General features: G+C 44.8%; 1 protein-coding gene and 1 pseudogene across 1 annotated transcript; one reads left to right on the forward strand and one right to left on the reverse strand.

The window, feature by feature from the left end:
* Nucleotides 1-209: 209 nt before the first annotated feature.
* Nucleotides 210-2,735, forward strand: LOC136509229 (pentatricopeptide repeat-containing protein At2g22410, mitochondrial-like; annotated as a pseudogene).
* A 2,618-nt stretch (nt 2,736-5,353) lies between these two features.
* Nucleotides 5,354-7,404, reverse strand: LOC136509129 (protein CURLY FLAG LEAF 1-like). The gene is made up of 2 exons (XM_066503937.1): nt 6,700-7,404; nt 5,354-6,124 (listed from the first exon to the last, which is right to left on the reverse strand). The coding sequence occupies exons 1-2, from the start codon at nt 6,991-6,993 to the stop codon at nt 5,741-5,743; spliced, it is 678 nt and encodes a 225-aa protein (XP_066360034.1). The 5' UTR covers nt 6,994-7,404; the 3' UTR covers nt 5,354-5,740.
* Between the last annotated feature and the right edge of the window lie 12,223 nt (nt 7,405-19,627).

Consider the following 19,627-nt stretch of genomic DNA (forward strand, 5'->3'; position numbering starts at 1 on the left):
CATGCTAGACACAAACCTGATGAACTCAAAACATTTTTTAGTGTTGCACTAAAGCCTCCAAAACTTCAAAAATCAGTTACTTGTTATTATTATATGACTTCTTTTGAAATTTGGAACTCTGAACAGTGAACGAGGGAGCACTGGTGAGTGGGTTACTCTGGTATACTCTGGTTAGCAAGGCCTTAGAATCGTCCCGCGCGCGCGGGCGTTCCAACGAGGATGCCGCCGCCATCGCCCATCCCATCCCCTCTGCCGTTGACGCCTCCGTCCTCACGTCCGGCGTGGAACATAAACCGCAACCTTGTGGTGACCCACCCTCTGCTGTCCCTCCTCGAGTCCTGCGCCTCCTTCCGCCGCCTCCTCCAGCTTCAGGCCCTGCTCACCGTCTCCGGCCTCGCCGCGCACCGCTTCCCGGCCTCCCGCCTTCTTGCCTTCTGCGCGCTCTCCGACCCGCCGCCGCCGTCCTCGCCCAATGCGCCGAGGGGCCCAACGCCTACATGCTCGCCACCATGACGCGCGGCTTCCTCCGCGCCGGAAAGCCCGCCCACGCGCTCGCCCTCTTCCGCCGAGTGCTCCGCGATCGCCTCCCCGCTGACGCGCGCACCATCGTTTTCGCAGTTAAAGCCGCCGCCACTTCCTCCTCCCCCGCCGAGGCCATCCACTGCGTCGCCTTCAAGCGAGGATTCATTGGCCAGAGCGTGCTCGCGGGGAACGCGCTGGTGCACATGTACGCCAGCAGCATGTTATTACCCGACGCACGGAGGCTGTTCGACGAAATGGCTGACAGGGACGTGGTCTCGTGGACAACGCTGGTGGATGGGTACGCGCGCGGTGGCTTGCCCGATGAGGCCTGGCGGGTATTCTGCAGGATGGTGGTTGCTGGGGGTGTGAGGCCGAACGAGGTGACTCTGATCGCTGCAGCCTCAGCAGCTGGGCAAATGGGGCTGCTGGGGTTGGGGAGGATGGTGCATCAGTGTGTCATGGAGAGTGGCGTCCGCATTAGCGTTAACTTGGAGAATGCACTCGTTGATATGTTTGGGAAGTGTGGGTGGCCTCAGCGAAGGAAGGTTTTGATGGGATGGCCATCAAGGATGTGTACTCTTGGACGAGCATAGTCAGTGCCTATGCCAAGTGTGGTGATTTGGAGAATGCAGGGAAGCTTTTCAAGGAAATTCCTAATAGGAATGCAGTTTCTTGGAGTTGCATGATCGCAGCTTATTCACATGCAAATCTGCCAGAGGAAGCCGTGAGGATATTCAATGACATGATTGCAGCAGGTGTGGAGCCGATTGATGCTACACTTGTCAGTGTTCTGTCAGCATGTGCTCAGCTGGGTTGTTTGGATGTTGGTAGATGGTTATATGACACTTACATTGTCAGTCATAAGGTTGAGCTTACAGTGAATCTAAGCAATGCATTCATTGATATGTTTGCGAAATGTGGAGATGTGGGTGCAGCATCAAGGTTATTTAGCAATATGGAGGACAAGAATGTAGTAAGTTGGAACACAATGATCGTGGCCCATGCTTTGCATGGTCAGTCTGAAGAAGCCCTTCATCTATTTCAAGAATTCAAAGGATTAGGTATTTTGCCTGATGAGATCACATATATTGGGGTACTTTCTGCATGCAGTCAGAGTGGTTTAGTTTCAGAAGGACGGTGCCATTTCAAAGAGATGAAGATAGTTTATATGATTGAACCCAGGGCCGAACATTCTTGAAGAGGCGTTTGAAGTTGCAAGGAGTATGCCAGTAGGAGCTGACGAGGCCGGTTGGGGTGCTCTTTTGAACGCTTGCAGAATGCATGGTAATGTAGAGATTGGCGAATGTGCAGTGGATAAGCTAGTAGGGCTGGATCCTTCAGACAGTGGAATCTATGTACTCATGAGCCAAATATATGCAAGTAAAAGCAAATGGGGCCAGGTGAAGATGCTAAGAACGGTGATGAGAGATAGAGGAGTAAAGAAGAATCCTGGATGTAGTTCTATCGAAGTGGATGGGAAATTTCATGAGTTTTTGGTGGCAGATGTTTCACATGTCAACTCAGAAGATATATATGCTGCACTGGAGAATATTTACCTTCACTCAAAGTTAGAAGGTTATATTTCTCATGCTTCATGTGTCTGCTGAAACTTCTTCTCTTGTTCATGCATCTCATAATTAGATTTGACTATAGACACAAAATGATAAGTTAGGGGCATACAGGATTTTATATATTCAAAACTCAGCTTACTGGTGAGGGTGAGCATATTTTCTTTGACCTTATACTGTTTTGTATTTGGTTCATGCAATGTGGCCTAAAAGTCAGATTTGTTCGTACAGTTAAAGCTTTCAAGAAGCCCAAGAGTATATGGGCAGATAAAGCTGAGTAGTCTATGTCTGATGGACAATCACTGTGACTATGACACAATATCCTGACTTCGGCCAGTTGTGCATGTGGAACATTGTCCTATTCGTTTGGCTGATAAGCCATGGCTGAAAGTATTGTTGGCTAATTTGTTGTGAGAGAAAAATACTGTTCGTTGGCTAAAAAAGTACGGCTTATAAGTCAAGCGAACAGGGCGCATATTATGCGCTTTTAATGAGCTCGATTGAACTCTGACAGTTCTTTCTGATCGACTAACTGTGTAAGTCTTTGTGACTTTGTTAAGCTTTTATCTGTAGATTCTTGAATTAATATGTTCATATCATGTAAATTAGTTATGTTATAATTTTCCTGTAGGTGTGAATGGCATGCTGTGGAGCTTCTTAGGTTGAGTGTCTCCTTTGCAGATGTCCTAATTGTTGCGTCAGCAGAAGGCATTCCTATATGTAGGTACATAACAATCAGTCTTTTTTTTCCTAATTATTCACCGAAGTCACGGAAATGATGCTACCATATGTCCATTTTATGAAATTTATCACAATACATGCCATGAAATATCTCCACTAGAAATCTGAAACGCATATTCTGGTTATTACTGGAGTAGGAAAATAAACGATATGTTTAAGTCCAGAAAGCACGTCTTGTCACCTTTATAATATTTTCTATAGTAGGCTGGGACATGAGAAAGCTATATGAACCAGTAAATTATCTCTGATCCTAGTCAAAGATATAATCACTGGAACAATTTTTTTTTACTAATGCCCATCCAAGACAAGCAGCATGGCAAATCTAGAGTTGTCATAGGATTGCAAAGCAAACTGAAATAATTCTTTGGTGTTGGGGGTAAAAATATAGAAAACAAAGCTTTGTTCTTTGTTTCTAGTTCAACTTAACGTCTCATCTTACGTCGGTACGTGTGCTTTCATGTGGGCTTCAGAATGTAGACTCATGGTACTGTGCTGACTGATCGGTGCATCAGGCCATCAGCGTCATGCCTTCATCTTCTTTGACCATTAGATGCATTAACAAATGACAATCTTGTAATCCTATTGCATTGCGGTATAGTTAGTTATGGTTGATTAAGTTCATTCCAGTTATAAATGCATAACTACTATGCTGCTGCTCTCTCTCTCTCTCTGCTATAGTCCTACTATAGGTTGTACCACCACTTGAAGGCCTATCCAAGTTCATCATAGATGGGCAACTGAGAAACCACCTAACTTTCGTGGCAACCGGCAGCCTAATATAGCATAAACGCCGACCTAATTGAATGCCCCCTCTGCAGTGATTCATTGATACCCATCCAGAACTTTGTGGTGCCACAAGCCACTGTTGCCATAGTAATTCGACTGTCCAGTAGTGCAATTACATGTCACTGTGGTCAGTCAACTCAGCACATGCTCACTGCTGTTCCTAACTTCCTATCTATCTTCTGAAGCGTACTCCCTCCGTCTCTAAATATTTATCGTTATGATTTATGTGTCCATAACTTTGATTCGATTTATAGAAAATATATGTAACATTTCTATCTCCAAATAAATTTATTAAAAAACTAGATTCAAATATCTATCCAACTATACTAATTATGTATCATAAATATTAATATTTTTTAATATATATTTAGTCAAAGTTGTTTTTCGAGAAGTGAAAACGACAGACATTTATGGACGGAGGGAGTAAGTGTGTAACGGACCACCAATCAAGTGAAAAATGATGCAGGTTAGGACAAAATCAAGTGAGCAACTTTCCGAAAATTCTCTTAGAACTTGTCATGTACAGTAGTAAAGCTCTACATGCGCTTAAATTTATAGGGACAAACTCAATCCCAAAGAAGATTAAAACATGCCTATAAAACAATTGTTGAACAGCAATCTGACATGAGATGAAGTACATATCGTACTTGCCCTGTATCCTTCCTCCCTTGCAAAAATTGGGTGCTCTGCTAGCCTCATCATCAGAGGCCAACCTGATTTTTTCATGACTGGCCAGCGATGAAACGGTAGAGCACTCAGGCTGAAAGTACCGTTGACTGATTTGATGTGAGAGAAAAATATTGTTCGTTGGCTAAAAAAGTACGACTTATAAGCCAAACAAACAGAGTGAAAGCTAAAGGCTTTGCCGTGCAACCTGCATGGGCATGCATATTGAGCCCTTGTTTAGTTCGTGAAATTTGGATTTTGGGGCTACTGTAGCACCTTCGTTTTTATTTGGCAAATAGTGTCCAAACATTGACTAATTAGGCTTAAAACGTTCGTCTCGCAATTTCCCACCAAACTGTGTAATTAGTTTTTCTTTTCGTCTACATTTAATGCTCCATGCACGGCCGCAAACATTCGATGTGACAGGTACTGTAGCAACTTTTTAAATTTTGGGGTCCAACTAAACAAGGCCTGAGTTGCACGCGTTGCCTGGGGAAGCACATGCATTTGGTGTAATCAGGTGGTAGAGATCAGCATGGGAAGTTGTTCCTTCTGCACTCTGGTAGCCGCATGTTGTAGTGACTGGTGCTCTCTAGTAGCTTTGCAGCTTGCACCTGCATGCATGATGAACCACACGCTGAGCGCCTGAGCCTGAGAGTTGAGTCCCCAGCCAGCACCTGTAGCACTCATCAAGCTCTTTCTTACTCCAGTCAGTGCTTAACCCCATGTGTTTTGGGGATAGGAGACATGGCGAAGGGAATAGAATGTACGTACACGCGTGCTCGGATCAACCACGGATCCAGTAGGTGCGGCATTCATTTCATATCAGGCGCGCCCAAATCTACCGCCTCGCCCCCAACAACAGTTTCACGTTTCCAGTAGTGATGGCAGTCAAAGGCCTTTATGGTTGTGGGCTGGTTGCGCCGAAGGGCGAGGCAGGCACGGCAGCCACCAGCCTTCTTCAATGGGCATGCTCGATCGTATCGGCTATAATATAGTGTTTTTCTCGGATAATAAAACAGCATGAGTCGGAACAGGGTGACCAACGAGAGAGGCATGCAGGAGGACGATACATTCACTGTCTGATTGCCACCTCAGTTTCATTGAAGCTTGCTGTTGCAGTGCTGCTGCGCACCGCAAGTACTGACTACTGGTGCATGTATGTATAAACGTATATGTACCCCCAATCTCTAGCTAGCTACCACACCGGCGATCCGTCGCCATTACTAGTATTAATTAACTGATTGACTGGCTGCTCAATGCATTTATGTAGTTTAATTTGCGGCTGGCTTCATCATTTTATATCTTGTCATGGCACCATGCATGCATGATTTAACATTCATACAGCCATTACCCAGGTAACAGTAATACTAACCCATGCACCACTACTCAACTAGGGTTTCCTTTCTACAATCTGCTGCCGGTGGACACCAAGCCTCCGATGGGCCACCGCACGCCTAATGGAGAAGGCTCAGGGTCTCCAGCGGCTTGACGGCGACATCGAGCCTCCGATGGGCCACCGCCGCAGGCGGCGCAGCAGGCGCCAGCAGCTGCACGAACTTGCAGTTGGGGCAGGAGGGGGAGGACATGCAGAGCATGACTAGGAGGTGACAGTTGGCGCACGGCACGGCCACCATGTTGCCTCCAGAGAACAAAGCTGTGCCAGTGGGTTTCCTTGGCTCATCCTCGTCGGGAGCAGCGGCAGCAGCACCGTCGGCGGCAGCACAGCTGTCGACGGCGGCAGTCGTGGAGATGTTGAGGTCCAGGTTCACGCTCTGCTCCCGGGGTCTGACCCAGCTCTTCTTCAGCGTCTTCCTGTTGAGGTAATACATCCTCCCAGACTGCATGCCCAAAGATAAAAATCACAACATAGCTAGCATCAAAAGGCATTACAGATACACAATGATGAGGCAATCATGACAGCATCATTCATTCATTCATCCATGCATCTTTTTGGACCATGATCTAGCTCGTGAATCGTTGAGCTTCTTTAGAAATACTCCTAGCAGTGGAAATGGCCATACAGGCGCACTCACGCACGTTGCATGCGTTGCCACCAATGGCCATGTGGGTGCAGTTTCCTTACTATTACTAGTTGCCCTGCTATTTACTGCCAGCTTGATGTCGCGTCGGTCGGATTATATTTTCGCGTAGGCGCCACGTCGGTAGGAATAGTAGTTGTGGGCTACTAATAGGCTTTCTGTTTGTACTAATAGCTTTTGCAAACTACACGTGTCGGCATGCTAGATACCACAACATTATATGCACATGAACAGACGATCGGCATGCATATGGGTGAGTGGGATGATTACTGTAGTTTTATTGACAGAGAGTATTGATTCTTGAACGGGAAGAAACAAAGAACATATCGTATGCAATGCAACTGCAGAAGCTGTCATTAGAGAGAGGTACTCACTTGGAGGTCGAGGCACTGCTCCCAGTCGAGAGGCAGGGGGTCGTTGAGCTGGAGCTCCAGGCTCGCGGGCGGCTGCTGATGCTCCTCCCAGCTGGCGGTGTAGTGCTTCCTCTTCTTCCGGGAGCTTCCGTCAGACTCGGACGAGGAGCTCTTGGCTGCCAGGCCACCGGTGGTGAAGCCCGGCCACACTGGGCCGAGCGACAGCTCCGGCTGCAGCTCCATTCTCTTCTGCAAGCTCAGGCTCCGGGCGGCCTCCTGGTGGAACTTCTTCACACTGAGGAACTCGGTGGTCATGGTCGTGGCTGGCTGGACGGTGGCACCACCACCACACCACGGGTCTATTTATATGTGGTTCTACCCTTGGCGTAGGAATAGCTAGGAAGAGGAGAATTGAAAATTGGGTGAGGAGCGAGTGTGAGAAGAGGTGCTGCTTGGTGGTCGTCCTCTTCTCCTAGAGGTAGAGAGGGATAGCACAGCACTGTGGTTTTGATTGATGGGGTCATGGTCATGCTGAGTTCATGCAGGCGAGGGAGGAGGCTTGAATGGCCTTCATCCAACCCGCATTAACGGGAGGGCAGGCCGGCATTGAAGATGGCAAGTAGCTAGAGTGACCTTAAATGTCGCAAATCTCTCCACCTCCGCCCCCATTTAATAAGGCCTCTCTCTACGTCCCCGGACTGTACACGTCATAATGCCAGCCCAGCCCAGCCCAGGAGAGCTACCACGAAATCTAGTACTGTCGCGCCTCCTCATGGCCTTGCTTGCCTTGTAAGCTGTAGGCTGCTGGTAGGATTTGAAGCGCGATCAACAGCAGCAGCAGAAGAAGCAGGTGCAGGTGCCGCTGCCTGGTCAGGGCAGCGGCTGTAGCTGAGATGATGTTGGTGGTTCGTCTGTTCAGAAGGTTGGCAGGAGCTGTAACTGAGCCGGTTCAGTGCAAAGGGGGTGGATCGGAGTTAAGGAGGATACCAGTAGATCCTGCTTGCACATTGCATATATATCGACTCTGAGAAGATACGTATAATTACCTCTTGATCTTGAACGGATTCACAAGCTGGGAGGCTTTACTAGCCATCTATAGTACATCATCACTTCTTGTATTGCCTGCGTACGTGGCACTAATGGTAAGCAGTGTCCTAGCTAGTCATTGACTCCACACAGACGTATAAGGCCCGGTTTAGTTCAAAAATTTTCGCCCTAAACTATCACATCGAATCCTGTGGCACATGCATAGAGTATTAACAGTTTGGTTGGAAATCGCGAGATGAATGTTTTAAGACTAATTAGTCCATGATTAGCCATAAGTGCTACAGTACTAACATGCGCTAATAACGGATTAATTAGACTTAATAAATTCGTCTCGTAGTTTCCAAGCGAGCTATGTAATTAGTTTTTTTATTAGTATCCGAAAACCCCTGTTTCTAGGCGAGCTATGTAATTAGTTTTTTTTATTAGTATCCGAAAACCCCTTCCGACATCTCCGAAACATCCGATGTGACATCAAAAATTTTCATTTCGCGAAATAAACGCACCCTAAACAATGCAACGCAATCTCTGTGAGGCAGGAAACAACAGTGCACAGAATCTAGTGCACGCAGGGTAGCTCCTGCCCAATAGAGGAAACCGGTGGTGCACGTCGGCCTGTTGGAGGAGGTTGGAGCTGCAATGCAAAGGCCATCCATATCCTCCATCTCTCCAACAGTACCTATACTGCTGCTGCTGATCGTCGCTGCACAGGCCTGGAGGTAAGTAATGGCTATGCGTGTGAGCTTGTACAAGAGAGGAGTAGATGCAACTAGCAGCTCGGTGGTTCATGGTCGGCCATCGACGACGCCACCGGAGTGAAGGAAACCCACAAGGCAGCAGCACAGCAGAGAGAGGCAGAGCGCGCCCTCCGCCGTGTCATATAAATCACCCCTTGTACCCTCTGACCATCATACTTGTATACCTACGCCCATTAACTCCGCCGTAATCATGAACTGCTTCTTGTGCTTGTGGGTGCGCATTCATGCCTTCTATTCAAGTATACTGCCTCCGTCCCGAAAAAAAATACTACTTGTGCCACTAAAAGTGGTTCACGTTTGACCACAATTATATCTTTAAATTAATTTATTATAAAAATATATTTCGTAATTAATCTGATGATATTTATTTGATATCCGGGACCGAGGTAGTAGCAGGAGTATTGATTTTATTTCTTCAATCCCCGAGCCCCAAATCGATTTTTTTCTCATCCTGTGTAAACTAGGGAAACAACCCCATGGAGTAAATAGCTAGGACAAGGCATCAGGAGGGATAGGCTTGGGTCTTGTTTAGTCGGCGAAATTTTTGGCGAAATAGTATTATAGTACTTTCGTTGTTATTTGGTAATTAGTGTCTAATCATAGTCTAATTAGGCTTAAAAGATTCGTCTTGTGAATTTCATCTAAACTGTGTAATTAGTTTTATTTTTTATTTATATTTAATACTTCGTACATGCGTCTAAAGATTCGATATAACGAGGAATCTTGAAAATTTTTGCAAAATGAAAGGGAACAGCACCTTGTTTTGTCGGCCCTACTCTTCATGTTCACCAGTGCCAACTACAGCAATAAATAACGGTGCCTCTCCATCTCCGTGGTTGTTGGGAGCGTGCATGAACCAACTCATGTTTACCTATTGATTTCGCCCCTCTCTTGATTTAGCTATATTTTTTCAGTCAACGAATAATATTTTTTCTCACAATAAATCAGTCAATAGTACTGAGCATTTGTCTATTCTCTTCTACAAGTAAGTAAGGTTGTCGTTGCAAGTTTCATAAGAGTTTCAATTTCATTGAATAACATGCCATGGAGACAAAATTGGTGACATGACAGTTTGACTAAGGTTGTAAAAAATATTAAATCTTTAAATAAGTTTATTACGAAAATAAATTCAACGAATCTATCTAATGATACTAATTATCTACTATAAATATTATTTTTTCTTGTATATATTTGGTTAAAGTTAAAAGAGTTTGACTACTCGGAAAACGAGAATAACAGTTATTTTGAGACGGAGGTCCTGTTCGCTTATCTTATAATCCGTACTTTTCAGCTGGTTTTTTTAGCCAGAACAATATTTTTCTCTCACAACAAATCAGCCGGAACAGTGTTTCGGCTTGTTTTTTTCAGCGAAGCGAACTGGACCGGAGGAGGACTTTGATCAGGATGAAACTTGTGTATACAACTACCGATGCTATGAAACTTCACTGAGAGCAATTTGTTTCATCTCTAAGCCTTTTTTGTTGGCACCATGAAACTATTAGATACTTTTAGCTAGCCTATGAAACTATCAAGTAAAATTGTGCCCTAAGAGAGGTCGTTTCATTCACCAACTTAAACCTCTAAATATGATGTTGTATTCTTGGAAACTGCGTAATGAAACTCTCCTTGAGACAAGCTAGCCTAAGACAGATTGATGATAAGTTAGCATGTCTCTGTGTGAGTGTGTGACTAAACTACTTTGATGATTAGCATGTGCAAGGACCGGCTATCTAACATCGGGGCTTTGATGTCATACTTGTGGTGAACTTATAGTTTCACAATTAATCAGACATGATTAGAATTGAGAATAAATGCCCAGCACGTGCATATCGTCCTCTGTCGGTCCTTGCTCATCTTCTTTTTATAGTTAACTGTACGTACTTATTATAGACACTGTAAAACAAATTGCCAATTTTCATTCTGGTTCTGACCTCCCTTTGAGGATTGCAGGTTGTTTGGCGTGTGTAAAGATGGCAACGGGTAGAAAAAGCCCGTGTACCCGCGGGCACCCGACCCGGTGGGCGCGGATACGGGCATGAATCTGTGCCCATGGGCACAGGCACAGGTTGTTGCCCATGGCGGGTGGCGGGCGCAGGTGCGGGCATAAGATTTTTCTCGCGGGCGCGGACATACGAAGCCACTGTCCGCGCGGATATTACCTTGCCATCTTTAGGCGTTTGTGAAGGGATTGATTACTTCTAATACCCAGATCCTGTACCGGCTTGCATAAACAAGTACTCTGGGACCATGCTGACGTGGCTTGATTAATCTTCTCTTGGAGGATTGCAGGTTGCTTGATTAGTGTGAAGATGGATTCTTTTTTTGTCTAGACCCCTAGCTGTATCTACTTAAATATTACTCCCTCTAATTTAAATTATATAAGACGTTCTGGTTTTTCTACACACATATATATAGCTTTTACTATATACTTAATAAAAATAATGTACATCTATATCTATACTATAAAAGAGTGAAGGAATTAAAAAATACCTGTTACCTGAAAAGTCCTACCCACCCTATGTTTTAACCATTAGACGTGATTTGAGATCTTGATCTAAGGGATAATAAACATCATTACCTCCTAACAAGTGGACCACATCTTACAAAATGTAAGATTTTTGCGTTCCTACCGTACAATTCCATTGCTAGCGTTTTTTTTCACCGAGACAATTTTATACCCACACGCACCCACTCTCGAACGATCACAACGTCTTTCACCGAGAAAAATTCTACCCGAGACTAAATTCTACCCACGTGCGCCTCTTGTTCCGCGTGTCTGTACACACGCATGGCGTCACATTCGTCGGTTTCCTGCGGCACGGAGTCATGCACGTTAGACCAGAAAGTTCGTCGGTTCCCGCGTCACATCGATCACGGCGTCACGTTCGTCGGTTTCCCGCGGCACAGAGTCACGGGCGCGTGATCAGAAAGTCCACCGCATCCTTCCGGGCCTTGGCATACAGCACATGCCGTGAACGCGTGTCCAGCAGCAGCTTCATCTGCGGGTCTCCAGCGGCCGGCACTGCCTTCACGTCTGCAGCTGCTGACCTGCCATCGTGGACACCTACAACTCTCTACCTGACACATCAGAAGCCAGAAGTTTGATTAATGCAGGTATACAATTTTTTTATTTTTATGTTGATATGATCTAATAAAGATGGATTACGTTCTATTAAAGATTGATTAATATAATCTCTTTCAACTACATGTTTCTAAAAAGTAATAATCTACTATTTTCCGCCTTGCAAGTTGCAAATTATTCTAAACTCTCTTTCAACTACATGTTTCTAAAAAGTAATCTACTCTTTTCCGACTTACAAGTTGCAACTAAACCTGATTTGCTTAAATGTATTTATCTTTAATTTTTTGTTTCCCCATTGCTTTAAAATTCCTTGTTTGCAGTGCTCCATATTAATATAAACAAGACAATCTAAACCTTGTTATGGCTTCGACCACAAGATAAGATGGTAATCTGACCACAAGACAAGATGGCAATGTTCAAGGTGATATGTTATTTGTTTTTTAAAAATCAGTCTACGTGGATTTTTTTTATTTCAAAATCAAATAACATTTTCGTATATTTGTTAGAGGATGAAGTCGGCTTGGAGAATAGAAATTCAATAGGATGTAAAAGGAAATGTGAAGCACAAGCTACTGATGTAATGACTTGTGATAAAGATGTTGAAAGACGGGCTAGAAGCCGAGAATATCAGCATAACTATCGTGCACGGTTACGGCTAAGGCTGTTGGTAACCAAAAAGAACACCCTCCTAGCATAATAATAGCGAAGCAATCAGGTTTGATTTAAACTTATGTTAATTATCGCTCTGTTCGTTTGGGCTTGTTTGGCTTATAAGTCGTACTTTTTCAGCCAGTGAACAGTATTTTCTCTCACATCAAATCAGCCAGCAGTACTTTCAGCCATGGCTTATCAGCCAAATAAGCCCAAACAAACAGAGCGTATGTTACTATAATACTATTATATGTTATAAATGTGTAATAGAATTAATTGCAATGTGAAACAGAACATACTGGTGTGCAGTCTAATGATAAAGAGGCAGAAAGACGAGCTAGAAATCAGGAATATCAACGTAACTATCGTGCAAAGTTAAGGGCTAAGGCCAGTGCTAATGAAGAACATCATCCTAATCCAAACATGAAGATAGCAAACAACACAGGTTTGATTACAAATTTCAAAATATTACTGCAGTACTATTAAATGTTATATATTTGAGGCAAAACACACTAAAATATAAAACAGAACATACTGGTGTGCAGTGTAATGATAAAGACGCAGACGCAGAAAGACGGGCTAAAATTCGGGAATATCACAGTAACTATTGTGCAAAGTTAAGGGCTAAGGTCGATGTTAACGAACAACGTCATCCTAATCCAAGCATGCTGATTGCAAACAATACATGTTTGATTATAGATTTTGTTACTGCAAGATTATTATTAAGCTCATTGGTCTAATGTTAATAAAGTATCCAACTATTTATAATAATATATTATTGTGTTTAGGTACGATTGAAATTGTGAAACAAGAGAATCTTGCATATAGCAACCAAAAACCTAGCTGTGTCACTTGGTTAGCCTCTCGCATAGTTTTTCTCTGACTTGTTAAACCAGAATGTTTATCTGGTCAAGCCAACAGAATGGAAAAAAAACTTATAAAGAATAACACAGGGACAAAATTGGAAGTAATGTCGTGAAGCCACAAAGAATCAAGGTAGGGAGTTTTAAATTTCAAATGAACAAACAATATGCTAGAGACAGAATGCACACTTTTCCAAATGTATCATGGTCACATAATTCCACCATGAGCAAATCATGCAGTGCATCTTGTACAATGAATCAAATGTCTGGTTCCATATTGGATTTAGCGTGCCTATCACAACCTGCAATAATACTGAATTATGAGAGCCTTGAAAAAAATATGGACGTACATAACTCTAAGATTGGGAAAGATAATAACCCTTGTCTTCTTTTTGGTTTCTCACCTCTTTAAGTATAGGACCACAAATGGGTCAGAGTGGCAGAACCGCCCGAAATAACACGCTTACGGAGGCGCTCGTTTTCCACCAGACACTAAACACCCCGAAAGCAAGCTACAGCGGGCCGTTTCCATCGAGAACACCCCAAGGGAGGACCCGAAAGATCCACGTTTTTCCCAAGGATCCAATAATGAGAACGAGTTACAATACTTGTCCATTTCATACATCAGAGTTTCTTAAAAATTACATTATTACAATACCAAATGTCAGAGTGCGGAAATGATAAACAATAGAATTTAAGATAAACATCTAGCGATAAGAACGAGGATCCGTCTGAGCCCACAAGAAGAATCCTCCACACAAAGGTACTTCTCAAGCATCACCTGCAACAGGGGTAAATAAACCCTGAGTACATAATGTACTCGCAAGACTTATCCGACTAGTGGGAATAATTTCCCGACTCCAAGGAATATGAGAAGCTTTATGGTTTGCTGGTTTATTTTAGCAGAAAGCAATACTAATAGTGAATCCTTATTTAGGTTATTATTATTGGCCGCATTAAGTTATTATCTATCCAATGTATATAAGCACCTGTTCTACTTTCAAGCAAGAGTTGAGCAATCAGTTCTATTTCATTATCTTCCGTCTTTCAGTTCTTACTACGATGCTAGAGTTAAGACAAGTCGTACCAACTCGGCGGCGATTCGCGAACCAATGTGCCCACCTAGGTGCCCCAAAAACACACGCCCCGCTTGTACCCCAAGCATAAGCAGGACCAACCCATCCCTCTCCTGTACCGGGTGTCCAGGTCCCCGTCCAAACTTGGACTCTAAGCCCCCACTCCTGAGTCCCGGACTCAGTGTGGTGCAAGGACCTCCACCATCTCCGCCTCCCATCAGTCAGCCTGGAAAGAGCTGGATCCGCGACAAGAGAGCAACAAGTCTTCCATGCACCCATACCCAAGTATGCGCTTGGGACAATAGATCTATGACTTGCCTAGCGTCCATTGCAACGACCGGTCCTTAATCGACAAGGATAGGGAAAAAGTGTAACTGAGCTATGCCCCGTTGGCCGCAGGACACAGCCCCTTACACCCACCAGTACCCAAACCATATCCCTGCCTGGTTACTATTTTCCTTTCCACCATTTTATCATGAGTGATCATATCTTATCACCTATTTGCGAGTAACGGCAGGTTACTCACGCTACCGATATCCTGAGTATAGCAGCTACTCGACCTGTACTAGTAGGACTCATGGGTAGATATATTTATACATGTAGTTTCTATAAAATACTTGTAACTTAAATGCACATCACATATATATATTCAGTGATCATTAAAATAGGGGTTATGCACCGGGGCTTGTCTTGCGCAGGCGACGGGTCAGTAAGGTCAGCACCAACAGGCTCCAGGCCTCCCTCTTGCACGAGGATCTCCTCCTCATACTCCTCAATCACCTCGTCATACACCTGCTCATCGACGGGCACAAAATCTACCAGCTCGTGATCTACATGCATGAAATGATGATGCAATGCTTAGTAATATAGCAACAACAACGCTTAAAATAAAGGTACATCTGTTTAACCACTAAGATAGTGCTACTGACCACAATATTAAGCTATCTATCATTGCCGATAACCAATTTGATGTATGGCATACAATATTATAACAACTACATATATTCTTACTCCTAATGCTGATCTACGCTATATACGATAAAACAAGGGTAATAGCTATTCTATTTCACAACACATTCTAAGGCCACAAAATTTACAACAAGTACATAATAACCTAGCGAGCCTACTGTAAAATTTTTATAGCTATATCCATCCCCAATCTACCACAAAAACTCCTACAATTATTAATCTACATAATACTAAGCCATCTAGTTTGAATTTATGATCCTACCATTGTCATGGCTAACTGTAATCTAACTACACTAACAGGTAGATGGTAATTTTGTGAGCCTAACAAACTTGGTTTTACTATTTTAGGACATCTACAGAATTTACTACAATTTATCAAAGTTCAGCTCATAACTAAATTAAATAAGCATTTCTAGTTTACTAGAAATTGAAGAAACCAATTTCTAACTCGCGGCCCAACTCGCGTGGCTCGGCCCACAACGGCGCGACGGGCGCGCGCGTAGCGCGGCCCATGCGCGGGCACGGCCCAGCCGGACGATGGCCCGTGGCGGGAAGGACCCGCGCGCATCGGTCAAAATGCAGAAACCCCATCGGACTACTCTGTATTCCCCGCGAGCTCTAAGGCACTATTCTGCTAGTCTACGGTTTTATGGTTACGCCCTTGGAATATTCTATCTTTACACCAGCGACACCCCACGACACCCGCGCGCGCACTAGCACGGCGACACTAGCACCGGCGGCTGCGCCGGCTGCATCAGCCCTTCCCCGGCCAAACTACAGAGCCGACCCTTACCTAGGAGCAAACATGAAGCGCCGGGTGGTGGAAATGTGAACCGGGACGCTACAGCGAGGTCGGACCACGATGGCAGGTAACCTACAGCCACGGCGGGGCGTTTCGGTGAGCGATAGCAAAAATGGAGCAAACGAGTTAGCTAGTGAGCTCATGGGACTACCCACAGAGACAGTCAAGGCGTCGGTTCGGCCGGAGATGGCCCGAGCCGAGCTGGCCACGTGCGCACCGACGATGCGGTGACGCACGGGGATGTCATAGCCGTGTCGGGGAAGGCTGGGCTACGGTAACGCTATGGTCGAGGTGCGCAGGGTGCTTAGGAGGGGAAGATGAGGCTGGTGGTGCAAGTAATTATTACGAGGTGCTTAGGGTCCGTGGGTTGCCCACGGCGCAGACCCATCTGGTCTTAAGGACCCGGCGGAGCGGCGATTCCAAATTGAGGCACTGTGCGGCGGTACAAACAGCGAGGTGGGGTCGGTCATGTGGCTAGCTACCTAGCCGAGCTGAGGATGTGACTAATTGAATCACGGTACTGTCACCACGGCGAATCGAAGGAAACGGTCTCGCCGGCCATGGCGATAACAGAGATAGGGGGTTTTGGCATGGCGTGGCTCGACACAGTCATGGCCGTCAATGCAAAGTACAAGTGCACACAAATGATGGGGAACAACGAGGCGTGCTCTAGGTAGCTATCCGCACGGCCGAACCCGCAAGCCGACGAAGCTCAGTACTGCATCACAGCGGACAGCGCCGGACAAGGGAAGCAATATCGCAACGTGATGCTGAAGTGATGGTGGAGTAGGCGGCTGTCCCACGCGCATGCAGCTATGGTTGGTCAATGAGAGCAGTGCCACGTGGTGGCGATGGATGGCGCCCAGCACGACTAGGGTACCGTGCGACGCGACGGCGAGGCAGAGCTGCCAGGACCCGGACGCAGTGCGCTTGCGTGCGTGCGTGGAGAGTGCTGGGCTGATACGTCCGCCTGAGCTGTAGTGCAAAACCTAGAGCACGTCTGGCCAGTTTAGGGCAGGGCACGGGCGACATCCTAGACGCAGCGCGTCAACCGCGTCGATGTGAACCACGTGCCGGCGCGTGGTAGCAGGCAGCCGAGGCAGCAGCGCAAGGACCATGCGCGTGATGTGCTTGCACAGGGCGGTAGTGAGGATGCGACCGGTGCTTCGGCGCACGCTGGGTGAGCTAGCAACGGCGCCAGGCCAAGCAGCGACGGTGACCGTGGCCAGCGCTGGCTCTGTTCAAAATTGTTGACATGCACGCTTTTTAAAGCTATCACAAAACCCTACCCGAAGGTCCAAACGCCAAACCACTTCTTCTATACTCCAGTGGGTAGGTAGAGCTATCAACCTATGCCACGACATCATGCTACTTCTTAAGCCGATCTCTCTACAAAAATTGTCAAACGTGGCTTGGTCGACCCATTTTCAACTTACGCGAAATGACTTAGACTTTGAACGGTTTCGCGTCAGATTCCAATTCCGACCTACTTGATATACTCGCTAGCGAACCTCATCCTTGACCGCACATACTTCATCATCACCTACGAAGTACGTACTACAAACTTTATTAAAGTTAGCATAAACGTTCTACCGCATTTTTATTCGATAAAAAATCGCTTAGAATACTAAACGATGTAAAGCGACATGAAATGTAACATTTGTTTCTTGTTTTGGATAAACGTTTCCAGTACCGTACATTGATTTATATTTTATGTTACACACATTTACACATAAGTAGGATGCTCATGCAGTGTTTTATCAAAAACAATACAATGTAACACTGAGGGTGTTATAGTCAGCCTTGCCACCAATGTACATAGGTAGCAAGTACTCTGCAGAGATGACCGTTACAGAAAGGACTCCTCAAATAATAACATTTTTCCTTTGATTAATATCATATCCATTAGACTTGGTTTTGAGAACCTTCTCCAATGAAATTAGTTGAATCTGATTACCAAAAGGATTAGGAACCCCTACATGCTTAGCATAAGGGTAGTAGAGGTTCACTAGGTGAACCTGAGGAACAAGGAAGCATGCAAAATCATTAACTTCCCTGCAAGAAAAAAAATTGAGTTCAGTATATACAGCTTGAAAGGCAGGTATTGCATGTGTAGGTGAAAGTACATCTAGTCCTTTAGTGGGTTTTGGATGATTGAATGACAACATGATTAAAGGTCTAACCCATTTGCTAAGTGTGGACAGGTAATAGGTTATCTCACGGGCATTTAATGAAAGCCAAAATGATGTGTTGTTGTATAAACAATCTAGTTCAAGCACAAGACAACAAAGCAAATGGAATTCATGCAAAAGCTTATTTATTATGGGATTTCTATGAACTATGGGAAAGCAAGCCTGGTAAAAATTAGTTGATGAGACATGAGGGATTGCATATGGAATGGTCTCATATTTGAAGCTTGCTAAATTGAAATGAAAAAGATAACAATACAAATGAATAGATGATTCAACACAAGATGTGACTTGATGGCTTGAGATGGTGAAGATAGCAAGGAAAGGCTTCGAGGTACTAAGCAAGGGTGAAGGGCAAGCAATGGCTTGGCGGCCGAAGAACCTAGCTAGGGTGAAGAAGAAAGTACTTGCATTTAGTTGAGGTACTAATCAAGCTATGATGGTCATATTGATGTGGAGGATCAAATCTATATTGTACAAAGTGTTGAAAGTGACTTGATGCATTTGGAGTTATTCATATTTAATGAATGGAATCAAGTCACATGCTCAAGATGGCTATGCTCAAGTGAAAAAGATTAAAGTTGACATGTTGGCACCCTCACTTGATGAAGATTGAAATGCATGACTTCGGTTGAAAGAGATCAACTCAAAAGGTTTAAATTTGTTATACTTTTAAATTTGAGTTAATAGGAATGCCATACTATTAAGAGGGTTGCATCATGTTGATAGATAATATTTCATAAGTGCTCAAGCCAACCCATGTGAGTTTTGAGTGTTTGAGAGACAAAAGAGCTAACCTAGTTTTTGCTGGTCTAGCAATACGATACCGGATGTGTCCGGTATTTTCCCAGCAATGGTAATATTGTTGATCTCAGGTTGGTTCGTCGGAAGTTCCGACGTGAGTCGGGAGTTCCGGCAATGGTCGGGAGTTCTGATGTCTCGCGCTTAACTGACTTGGAGAGTTCACTGTGGTGGTCAGGTATGGACGACGAGAGGCCAACAACTAGTTTTCAAATGCGTTGAGGGTCGGGAGTTCCGACGTGAGTTGGGAGTTTCGACGGTCGGAAGTTTCGACGGTCGGAAGTTCCGACATGAGTCGGGAGTTCCGACACCTCACATACTTTAACTCAGTTACCATAGTTTTCAAATGTGTAGAGGGTTAGGAGTTCCGACGGTCAGAAGTTCTAGCGTCCATCAGGAGTTCCGATGCCTCACAACATCACTATAACTCTGTTACCGTTGGCACAGTGTAAGTCATACCGGACATACCAGACGTGTCCGGTATGGCAACGGCTAATTTTTCCAAGGGGCTATAAATACCCCCAAGCCTCCACCTTTGGAGGCTGCTGATTCTGCTAATACACATACACGTTTTTGAGCCTTGCCAACTCTCCCAAACCCTCTCTTAGTGAGTGTGTGATCCAAATCGCAAAATCCATTTGTGGGTTAAGAGAGAATTTGAAAAAGAGCGAAAGCCACCACTTGAGCACTTGTGCATATTGTCTATTTCATGAT

This window comes from Miscanthus floridulus, chromosome 15 (assembly GCF_019320115.1).
Source record: "Miscanthus floridulus cultivar M001 chromosome 15, ASM1932011v1, whole genome shotgun sequence".
Classification (NCBI taxonomy): domain Eukaryota; kingdom Viridiplantae; phylum Streptophyta; class Magnoliopsida; order Poales; family Poaceae; genus Miscanthus; species Miscanthus floridulus.